The sequence below is a fragment of the Pleurodeles waltl genome, chromosome 3_2 (genome assembly GCF_031143425.1).
Source record: "Pleurodeles waltl isolate 20211129_DDA chromosome 3_2, aPleWal1.hap1.20221129, whole genome shotgun sequence".
Lineage (NCBI taxonomy): Eukaryota > Metazoa > Chordata > Amphibia > Caudata > Salamandridae > Pleurodeles > Pleurodeles waltl.
Window position 1 is genome coordinate 154,119,382 of NC_090441.1, and position 12,188 is coordinate 154,131,569.

The 12,188-nt window shown below is 40.4% G+C and overlaps 1 protein-coding gene across 2 annotated transcripts in view; it reads left to right on the forward strand.

The window, feature by feature from the left end:
- SGSM2 (small G protein signaling modulator 2) overlaps positions 1 to 11,821 on the forward strand; it is a 761,725-nt gene extending 749,904 nt beyond the window's left edge. Inside the window, exons 22-23 of one of the 2 annotated variants that reach the window (XM_069227030.1) lie at positions 7,565 to 7,732; positions 9,742 to 11,770. In XM_069227030.1, the coding sequence (XP_069083131.1) occupies positions 7,565 to 7,732; positions 9,742 to 9,830 (257 nt within the window). In that variant the 3' untranslated portion in view covers positions 9,831 to 11,770. Of the gene's footprint in view, positions 1 to 7,564; positions 7,733 to 9,741 lie in introns of both variants that reach the window. The other variant, XM_069227029.1, reaches the window with a different exon arrangement.
- Positions 11,822 to 12,188: the final 367 nt, after the last annotated feature.

The window sequence follows — 12,188 nt, forward strand, 5'->3', positions numbered from 1 at the left end:
GTGTGAAACAACGGTTGGAGCAGAGGGAGGTGAGAGACAAGAGTGTACAGGAGAGTACGGATTGATGGATTGCTCCTTAGAAGAATTAACTTATCTTCACAAATGATCATCGGACGTCATTCTTTCTTCATGTTTGGTGACGAGAGGGAGCAGAAGCAATCCTTATCCACGCATTGATACCCGCAGAGCAGCAAGATCGCAATAGATCAAAACGGAACCAGAGCATCACCTTGTTAAGGATTCCTGGATTTTCTACAGCATGAACTAAACAGTGAATGCTATAAATTTTCAGAAAACAAGGTGGGTGTGGCCACCGGTCGATAGCTACTTCTATAGCCTGTTGAAAGGAATTATACCTACAACTTCTTTGATTTCCTTTAGAAACAAAAGGAAAACGAGCAGCCGTTTTGTATTTTTCACATTTGTCTCAGTCATCTATTCTACGAACGGTGTTACTCTTCCAGTGAGAACAATATTAACTATACCATGTTACCACAGTAAATCCTGACATCTTGCAAATCTTAGAATTATACTGCTTGCAATTTTTATTTTATCTTCTGCATATTATTCAAGTATTAACTGGTTCTATAATGTCCAGTACATCTCCACCACCATTATTTCTACAAACTAAAGGAGAACCACCTCTAGAATGGAAATTATGGTTTCCCATGTTTTAGCTTATATTGATGTAATAAAAAAAAGATGAATGTTCACCCCAAAGGAAGCTTGCTTTGCTAAAAACAAACATTAGGTGGATTTGGTCTGAATGAATTAAAAACATTACCATCTCTAGAAGATGCCGATGACATGAATGTTTTTGATTATGCTGTGAAATAGTTATCTATTTGTTATAGAAAAAATTAATATAGTTATGGAAAGGTTCAAATGTATTCAGGAATGCAAAATAATGATGACAGCATTGAAGAATATGTATTTGCACTTAGAGCTCTTGCTGCAACATGTGAGTTTCAAACAATAATGTATGACCAAGTTTTAAGAGATCAGGTCATGATGAAGGCAAAAAGTAAAAAGGTGCAAGAAAGGCTCTGGGTGGGTATTGATATTTCACTGAGTGCCACGATTAGTACTGTAAAGAGTATTGAGCAATCAGGGAAATCTGTTCCAGATATTAGAGGTAGTAACATTTTCCGTAATGAAGAACCCTTGAAATTACTATAAAACAAAAAAGTCTACCATATGTTACAGATGTGGCAGCAATTTTCATCTTGGAAACTTTAAAACTTGTCCTATTATAGACAAAAATTGTAACCGGTGTAAACTGAAAGGACACTTTGCCAGAGTATGCAAAAGTAAGCCTACAAATGATGTCAATTTCGTTCCAGAGGAGGAAGGTGAAGAGGAATATAATCCAAATTCTGTACTGTGTATTAAGGACTCCAAAGTAAAAAAAAAAATCAAAAATGTGTAGTCAACATAAATGGACAGGATGTGAAGGTCATGGTAGACTCATGTTCATGGTATGGTATCATTAGTAAGGATTTATGTCAACTGAATTAGAAAGAAGAAAAATTACTGGAGCCGGATATACGTCCTGGAGGTTATTAAGGTCACAGGAATGACTTACTTGGATATTTTTGGGCCAACATTAGTTTTAACAATAGAAAGACTTGTGGGAAAATATACGTAGCTTCAAAAGGAGACCCAATCTTGGGTTGGCCTCATCAACAAGAATTGAACATGAAACTTGATCCTAATGCAGAGCCACCTGTGTATGCTGTCAAAGATATAGAGAAGGATAAATCAACAGAAACGGTAAGGAAATATTTATCTGATGTCTTCTGTGGGAAATTAGGGAAATTTCTTGGTTTCAAACAAAAAATAATTTTGTTCGATAATGCTGTACGAGTAAGGCAGAAAGTTCAAAATGTTCCCATATCTTATAGAGCGTAGTTGAAGGAAATGTCGGATAACCTGTGTAAAAAGGGAGTGATTCAACCTACTGAATTTTCTCCATGGGTGTCACCCGTTGTCATACCTTTGAAACAGTCAGGTGACCTTAGATTGTGTGTGGACATTCAAAGCCTCAAAAATGAAATTTGGATTGACAAACTCCCTTTGCCGAAATTGCAGGAATTAGTGTCCATGTTGGCTGGAGCAACTGTGTTTTCCACACTGGACCAGGCCAGTGCATACCACCAAGACTGCGTTTATTACTCCTGAAGGACCGTTTCAATTCTGCAGAATGCCTTTTGGTCTAGCAAGTGAAGCATCTGTCTTTCAAAGGTTGATGAAAGAAACTTTAGAAGGAGTGCAGGGGGCAATCGCATTCCAATATGGCATATTAGTCTGTGGGAAAGATGAGGAATAACATTTATCAAATCTAAGGAAAGTTCTTCAGAGGTTGTGAGAAAAGGGTTTGACCCTACAAGAATCCAAGTTCAAGTTGAAATGTGATGATGTAGAGTATTTGGGTCATAGCATTTCTAAAGATGGCATCAAACCAAAGCAAAATCACATCAAAGCCATCGAAGATGCTCCTACTCCAGGAACGTGTCTAAAGGTTGGCCTGCGGAGAGAAAGCTGAGTGGGGAAACAGAATTTTTACAGTGCGAGATGAGTTAATGTATGATGGTTTCTGTTTGCTTGGATGCAATAAAATTATTCCACCAAAACGGTTAAAGAATAACATTATTCAATTAGGTCATGAAGGTCATGTCTGCTACTAAAAGGAGAATTTGTGAATTTTTATTGGTGGCCAACTATGGATAGTTCGGTAGATAATTGGGTGTAAGCTTTGTGCTAATAGTGAAAAATCTATGAAACCATGTTTTAATGAATTTACTCCTGTAGAACTAGCTCCAGGACCTTGGAGGAAGTTGGGAATGGATAAATTGGGTCCTTATTGTACTATTCCAAAATAAAATAAGCGTTTGCCTTAGTACTAATGGATAATTTCTTGAAGAACTTCAGAGATTATTATTGAGTTTTTAGATTATATTTTTTGTAAGGAACGTGAGTTCCTTACAAAAAGAATTAGTTACGGACAACAGAACTCAGTTTGTGAGCAAAGTTTTTGAAGATTATTTGCTAAGGTGTGGGGTTAAACATAAGAAAACTGCAAATTATTACCCCCAGTCCAATGGTCGGACTGAAAGATTCAACCGTGTAGTTAGAGAAGCTATACAATTAGCCTGTAAAGGGGGATTGCCGTGGAAGAAAGCATTGCAGGCTACATTACTTTCTTATAGAACCATGCCGTTTTGTTACAGGATGTTATCCATTTGAATTACTGCGCAGTAGAAAACCAGAATCAAAATTGGCTCCTTGGTGGCTAAGGAATAAGTATTTAAATTCTGATGTGAGCATAGATTATAGAGAAATCAGGGAAGTGGAAAGAGGAATCAAGAGAGGATGAAGAGAAACCTAGGTAAAAATAAAACAGTAAAATCGGGTAGTAGTATACAGATAGGAGATGGAGTTTGTATAAAAAAAAGAACTAGGGGCATATTAATACTTTTTGATGCAAAACAGCACTAACGCAGTTTTGCATCAAAACGTTCAGCACCAGCTTGCGCCATTCCTGAGTGCCAGCCGGGTGCCATATTTATGGAATGGCGCAAGCCGGTGCAAAGGGTGGGCTAGCATTTAAAAAAATGACGTTAGCCGGGTGGGGGAATGGGAGAAGGGGGGTTTGCACCAAAAAATTACGTTAGGCTGGTTAGGAGCAAAATAAATGCCTCTGACCAGTCTAGCATCATTTTCTGACGCAAAACCATCGATACCACATGACTCCTGTCTTATAAAAGACAGGAGTCATGCCCATCACCCTAATGGCCGGCACAGGGGATCAGTGTTCCCTGGGCATGGCCATTGCACCCTGTGCCATGCAGGGGACCCCAAATTGGGTCCCTGATGGCACTTTAATTTAAAAGAAAAAATACTTACCTCTACTTACCATCTTCCGGTGTCCCTCTGGTGTGGGTGAGGGTATTCCGGGGGCTTGAGGAGGGAACCTGTGGACCCATTCCATGGTGTTTAACCATGGACATGGGTCCACAGGTCCCCTAATGCCTGGTCTGACTCAGGCGTTAAATAATGGTGCAAAGCAAACTTTCCACCATTATTCAGCCCCTCCTCCCACCCCTGCATCACTTTAGCATGAGGGATAAATATGGGGCTAGCACCATCTTTTAGATGGGAATGCCTACCTTGCATCTCATTGACCCAAGGTAGGTTCAGGCATCTAAAAAATGGTGCAAACTCCCATATTTTGATGTTAGACATGTCTAACGTCAAAATATAAATATGAGTTATTTTTTTGCTGAATTTGCGTTTTAAAAAAATGACGCAAATTTGGCACAAATGGAGTATAAATATGCCCCCTAATGTGTATGGAAAGGAACTTCTGAAGTGGTCTGATCCCATGAGAGTAATACAAGTATATAGCAAGGCAGCAAGGAGGAAAAAATTTGGAATTTGAGTGAAGTATATTTGCATAGAGGTAGGGTATCTACAGAAACAGGCTATGGCATGGATGCCTGTGTTAAAAAAAAGAGGTTTGTGTAGTTGAGGATGACAATTGTTTCTTGGATATACAAAATAATGATGATTCTGTGAGAGCCAACGAGATGGATATTAAATCCAAAAATGATTTGGTGTCTCAGGGAGATATTGGGACTAGTAATGATTCTAATCAACAGCATCAGGAAGCGGGGTAAAAGTTGTTCTGCAGGAATTGAATTTCTAGCTAATTCATATTTAAGGGATAAATTAAGGAAACATTTGAGGGTCAAGGATTGTCCAGTAAAATTGTCAGATTATGTTAAATACTAATTGCTTGCATTTTTAAATGTTATGCAATATTACTGGTAGTTAATGTTAGTTTATTTTTATTTAAAGATTTTGTGTATTCTTCAATTGCAATTTCTCTTCATCGTTATTTATATATTGATTAGTATTTAGTTTTAAGGGGAAAGGTGTGTTGTGTTTTAATGTTAAGTATGTATTATGATGTTGAGAATGTGGGAGAGGGAAGAGAATGTTGGGGGGCAACGGAGAGCGAGGCATGTGAAAGGACGGTTGGAGCGGAGGGTGGTGAGAGATGAGAGTGTACGGGAGAGTACAGGTTGATGGATTGCTCTTTAGAAGAATAAACTTATCTTCACAAATTGATAATCGGACATCCGATTTCTTCAGTACTCAGTCTTAAGTAGTCCTGGATCCTACCTATGCACTGATACCTCAGTGTAGAGCTTCAGTCCCACATCCATGATAGGTCTCATGGATGAATGCTGCATGCCTCACACCGAGCTGCAGAGACTGGAGGTCCCTACTTTACTATGGAAAAAATATATGTTTGGGGCATTGATTTTATGGTTAGGCTTAAGAACACGGATCCCAAAAATCAGCAATCTCAGCTCTGTCTCTCTCCTTAGAGCAGCTTTTAAGTGGTCCCTCAGCGTGCTGTCCTGTTTCACTCTCCTCCATTATCAACTAGGTTGTAGACTGCATATCTACCCTCTCACGCGTGCACAAGCACACTTACGATTCCAATAACACCATCCAATGTGAACTCACACAGACACCATACAATCTTCATCCTCTGCCCTAGGCCAAGTTCACTTAGTAGCCAATTGAGTGAAGTCTTTAATTACAAAATGCAAGCACAATGCTATATTAATATTATTATTATTATTATTATAATAGTTATAATGGATTTTCAGCATCCAGTATGTCTTAGTACAATAATACGCCTAGATCAGCTACGCCTCCGAAGTCATGACACCATTTCACCACTTCTACTTGTGATCAAGCTCGTCGCAGTCCGGTGATTTGTTTTGGTTGCCCGGATGCAATAAGCTGTGGTTCTTAGCCATTCCTCCACTTAGATAATACTGACATGGTGCACAATACAATATATTTCCACTCACATTAGGGCCTGTGACTGAGGCACTTGGGAAGAGCAATGCTGTAAAACATAGAAGAAAAAATATAAGAGTTGAAGCCAGTATTTATACTAATCTTACTCCGAAATGTTCCACATGCTATAAAATATAATTATATAAAAAAATAACACAAAGGCAGCGCTAACTTTTCATTAATCAGGATTTAAGGGCCAGATGTAGCAAAGGTTTTTACCCATTCTGTGTCTATGGGAAAAAGTGTTTGTACAAGCCTCAAAGTCTCTAAGAACCCTAACTGTTGCTATCTCACAGTTGTTCTTCACTACTTAGCTGCACAAGAAGGCATGTTATGGTGCAGCATAGAGGATGGTGTAAAGTGGCTGAGTATGTGTTGAGTGTGCTGATCTCGGAGATGAATGGGAAGTCAGTCAAAATCAAGCATATGGATATGGTGATGTCTAAATGTAGGTTATTGGTGGTAATCAGATCTATAGCATGCGTGGTAGCAGCAGTTAATTAGTGGCTGAGGGAGTGCCACAAGAACAACTGAGTTGTAGTAGTAATGATGCTCTGAGGGGGTGGAGTGGCTATCAATACTAGACGTTTAAATGACCTAGACTGAGGCTTTGAAGGGTTACAGTGTTACAGGACAACAGATGCCAGGGGAAGAATCCACAAGGTAGACTGAGAGGGTGGGTGGAAAATACATACTGTGACTTCATTTGCAAGAATTGTCCTGGAAGAGGTGAGGTTCTTTATAAGAAGGTGTTCGAGCAGTCAGACTTGACTTTTTCTGTAGTTCCATATTTTAGCATCAGTTTCTCACTAATATGGAGATTCTTTGGAAAAAAACATCTCTTGTGGTGGAAGAATTGAGCCCTAACCTTAATCTGCTTTGATCATATACGTATGTGTGCACAAGTATTTGTGGTCAGAGAACCCAGCTGAAGAGCAACAAAGCGATTAACAAGGTCGGGTGGCCTAAACAGGGTGTTCGAATTGGTGAATATTATCGTGTAGCAATGTAGGGTTCTCTGAAGATGTAGGACTTCAGCTTCTTTGAAAACTGCAGAAGGTTTTGAGTAGCCCTGGTATTGAAGTGGATGTTCTCACAGATCCTGGGAGAATAGATGGAGACTTGCCTTTTGGTTTTCTCTGTTTGCAGTTTTTGTTCTCCAGTTTGTCAGCTTCCTGGCTTCTGATGAGGTGTAGTCCACTTGAGGTAGTAACTTTCACTGCCAGCTATGAAGTGATGCAGATGCTGGAGGCCTTGTATGCGATGCTACATATTTCAAGATGAGGCCCGCTAGGAGAAGTCAGAATAGTTCCATTAGGGAACCTAACCTTAGGGAGACTGCACATGGACCAGGGCTTGGAATGCTTTTCTGAAGTTGGTTTACCGTAAGCAAGTTTTCACTTTCTTTAGAAGGAAGTCTTGGTACCATTTTGTTTTAGTATTCTTAGGAGTCGGTTTCTTGAAGGAGAGGTTAGTGTCAAGGGTGAAACCAAGAGATGATGCATTTGGTGCCAGCTGGAGAACTACATTTCAGGAAGCCAGACAGACAAGGGTAGTCATGTGAGAATAAGGTTGGAAACTGAATACATTTTGTAATCAATGGAATATTTTTGTATCTTCTACATGAAAGGAATGCTGTCAATTAGTCCAAGTAACCATGATTTTGATGTTTGTTTCTAATTAGAGCTGCTATATGAAGATGTGTTTGCAATGTGGGAGGTCATCTGGGCAGCGAAGCACATTTCCTCCGCACAGTTCGTCCTTTTCATTGCCTTGGCGCTGGTGGAGGTGTACCGGGAAATTATACGCGACAACAACATGGACTTCACTGACATAATCAAGTTTTTTAATGGTAAGATTGATTTTTTTGTTTGTATTATAAGGGGTTCACATTCATAAAAATCACATGGACAAACTCCAAAAGGAGAAAATGGTTCTCTGATTGTTGAGTGTTCCTTGAAAAAAACATTTTTAAGCAAAAGAGACATTTAAGCTGCACAGACATGAAAGTAGTGTCACAAATGTGAACGGGGGCTGTCTGCATATGTAGACCTGTCACTTTCTGATTGGTATCTGGGGTCCGTGAATAATTACCTGCTTTGTGTATTTTTTGGGTGGGTCTATTTTCAAGACATTTGCCCAACATTCTGCAAGAGTTTTAGAACTGTGATCCAGGCTTTTGAAACGTGAAGCCAAAAACAGGAACCTCACTGCAGGCCTCATGGGTGGATCATGTTGCCAAACACATACTTTACGTATGGTCTTTAAAATGGATCATGGTGCCCCATGCTTACACCAGTAAGGTCTTTGTAGTGGCATAAGGTGCCTCATGCATACCTTGTACGACTTTCAAGGGCCTTTGAGTTGCATGATATTGCCTAGAGAGGCCCTTTGAGGTATATGTCACCCTACATATCGCTTATTTATGTCCTATGTGGTGCATTATGTCTCCTAGAAAGGTTCTTCAAGGTGCATCATGATGTCCCAAGTATCCCTCATTAAGCTCCTTAGAGGGGAAATATGTTGTCTCACACAAACGATGCTAAGGTCCTTTGAGGTGCATTATGTTGATTCATGCATCCCTCATTAAGGTCCTTTGAGGTGCATTATGTTGATCCATGCATCCGTCATTAAGGTCCTTGGAGGCAGAAAATGGTGCCTCAGGCATACCTTGTTTAGGTCAACAGAAGTGCAGCATGTTTCCCCATGCATCCCTTATTAAGGTTCTTTTGAGGTGGAATGCAGCCACAAGTATCCCCAATTAATGGCTTAAATCAATGTCTTTGAAGGTGCATCATGTCCCAAGCAACCTTCATAAAGGGCCTTTAAGGTGGAAATATTGCCTCAGACATGCCTTGTTAAGCTCCCTTGAAGTGCATCATGTTGTCCCATGCACTCCCCAACATGGTCTATTGAGGTGGAATATACTGCTTCAGGCATTGCTTGTTGAGGCTGTTGAGATTCATTATGTTGTCCCATGCATTCTTTATTAAGGCTGTTTGAGATGAAATGTGTTGCCTCTAGCATACCTTTTTAAGGTCCTTTTGAAAGTGCATCATGTTGTCCCATGCATCCCTGATTAAGGTCCTTTGAGGTGGAATATGTTGACTCAGGCATGCCTTATTAAAAGCCCTTGAAGTCCATGCCCTCCTCATTAAGGTCCTTTGAAGTGAAATACGTTGGCTCGTGAACACCTTAAGGTTCTTTGAGATAGAATATATGGCCTCAGGTATACCTCAATAATGTCCTTTGAGATGCATCACATTGTCCCCATGCATCCCTCATTGAGGTCCTTTGACGTGCATTATGCTGCTCATGTATGCCTCATAGAAGTGCTTTAGCAGGTAAAAAGGTTTTGCCTCTGGTATCCAAACTTTTGTCTTCGGCTTGATGGTCACAGGCAGACGTCTGACATATAACCCCTCCTAACTCCGGTGCTATAGGTCCATACTTTCCGCTTTATTAATAGTGGTCACCCTGAATCCATATCAGCTTTTGATGTAAACATACTTACCCACCTGTTAAAGATCAGGTAATAGATGTGCAACTAGAAGCCATTCCATAAAGTATACACAGTAGACGTTGGGTATTATTAGATATTCCTGAAGAAATTACTATGTAGAATTAATTCTCCCTGGTACTCCTACAGTAGGTGTTTGGCCTGGATATATAATCATTGTGAAGTGAACTGCCTAACCATATCTGTTCCTCTGCAAGTGAGTCCTCATCTTGAATCTGAGGTGCTCTGTGGATATTAATTAATCTGACCACAGGAACATCAAACGAGACACGACTGAAGGTTGCGAGATAGAACAGTTCATGTTGTCATATTCTCACAATATCTTCTCCTCTTTGTTATAGAAATGGCTGAACATCATGATGTCCAACTTATCCTGCGGATAGCGCGAGACCTGGTTTACAAAGTCCAGACCCTGATAGAAAACAAGTGATCGCAGTACATAGGCCAATGAAGATTCTGACATTTTCTTAAAAGGGCATTTTTGTTGCGTGGCACTTAAATTGCGCCTATTTTGCACTGCAACTTCGAACGGATGCTTTGAAGACATCTTCCATACGATGTAGAAAAATTCCAAGATTTCTAATGGACTTTTAAACAAAAAACATTTTTCAACTGAAATCGAGGTTACAATTTCGGGACCACTTGCTACATTTTCTCTGCATAGCAAAGAAGACCACTGTTTGTATCCCTAGACGTTAAATGTCTTTGTACCTACATGTGTGAGAGAAGGAAAAGGTTTATATTTATTTAAAGTGCCATATTTTGACTACACAGATCCAGTATAGTGAAATATTATAAAATTGTGCAGATGTGCAAATGTTCTGGTGCTAAACTGTGAAATGTGCAGGCCTGGCATCTAGGACCCCATCTAAAGTGCACACCTGCAGCAGAACAGAGAATTAAAGACTGATAATGTGGTGATGTTTAAGGACAGTGAGGACCAGGGACTCAGAACAATTGTTATAAAATAGCTGAATGTGGGGCCTCATAGGCTAAATGATGGGTGGGTGGAAAGCTAGGAAACAGGAGCATAGGTGTTTCCATAAGTTGGGGATCAGGAGGATGAAAAGGTTGTGAAACAGACAGAGGGACAGCCATGAATGTCAGAAATAGTTGCAGGAGAAGTTAGGAAGGTTAGACTCCACATGAATAGGAGGCTAGGTCCTTAAAATATCCAAATGGGAGAATCAGAAGCTTAGAAGATTTCTGGATCAAACGACTAGAGGTTCGCTTGATTAACAGTTAACTCAGAAGGCTAGAGAGAACTGAATAGAAGGCTGGGAATGTTACGAAACAGACAAAAGAGAGGCTGAGAAAGTTAGAGTGTGGATGGCTGTGCGGTTGCTCAGGCTTAAAGGGTGGCTGATGAAGTCCAGGAAAGTTGAACCTAGTTTTCATTTCTCATTGCAATTTGTGTGCTAGTTTTTGTCCTCCATCAACGTGAGAAAAGGTTTAGTTCTTAGAGAGAAAAAAAAATACTGTATTTCTTCTATACTTCCTTTTTCATCTGGAAGAGACAAAAAGGCATTTTCTATATGGTGTGCATATCAAAGGCCTGCTCCACAAATTGTTTTGTGTGTATATGTGGCTTAGGGGAGATTATGATTTTGGCGGTCCGACTGTCGGACCACCAATACAGCTGTCGGGAGGCTGCCACTAAGCTGGCAGTCTCCTGACCACTGTATTATGATGTACCTGTGGGGCTGAACGGTGCAGACAGTGCGGTGGCATTGGCTTTGGCTCTAAGGGTTAGCCAAGGCCTATGCCGCAACTGTCTCCACCGTTCACAGTCGGCATGAGCACTGTTGCTATTGCAGACAGTGAGAATCCTGACTGTACTGATAGAGGGGCCCACTGCACTGCCCACGACATGTAGTCATTTCTCTGCCTTTCTGCTGACTTTTCCAAGGCGGTCTCCCCACCATGAAAAGGTCAGCGGAAAGGCAAGTCGTGATCAGCACAGTGGTGCAGACTTTGGCACCGCCATAATTGACCACAGCTTTTCACAACGCTTCGAACCGCGGGATCAGTGATCCTGGCGGTTGCAGCGGTCTCATGGCGGTCCAACCACCATCCTCAAAATCTGGTGGTCTGACCACCGAGGATGCAACAGTCGGACTGCCACTGTGGGTACGGCGGTCCCAGGACCGCCATATTCTTAATCAGGCCCTTACTCTTGGAAACTAAGGAGAAAGTTAGGAACAAACCAAATTTACTCACAAAAAACACTTTGTGAATGAGGTCCAAAGGTCCAGTGTCGGGAAGTTAGGTATATGGACAGTAAGAAATAAATAGAACACTATTTCTTGTCACTTTCTCATTGCTGAATACAGTTAGCAGTTACAGTATAAAAAAATTACACCGCAGAAGAAAGAAAAAGCTAATTAATTTATTATTCAAGACTTTTTTTTTAGGTTTTACATTAAAAAAAAATCCTAATAGTGATTGTACTCCAGGTGTTTACCTTGAAGATGAGTGGAAACTACTGGTCACGGCACTTTATATAATTCTAAATCATCTATAACCAGCACAGAAAGTCAATTTTACAGTCTGTAGGATTTGAAATATTTTTCTAACCAGAACATTTCAGTTTTCCCAGCAGGGAAAGATTAATAATAAGATAATATGATTGAACACTAGCTAAATGCATGCCAGTTCCATGTGACCCATCTTTGAGCATACCCACAAGGAAGTTGACAGCCTCTGAGAGATACTGCAATGGAATCTATGGCAGTTCCTATACAGCAACATACTCAAACTCTCTGGTTCCCAAGTGTTCAAACTTAAA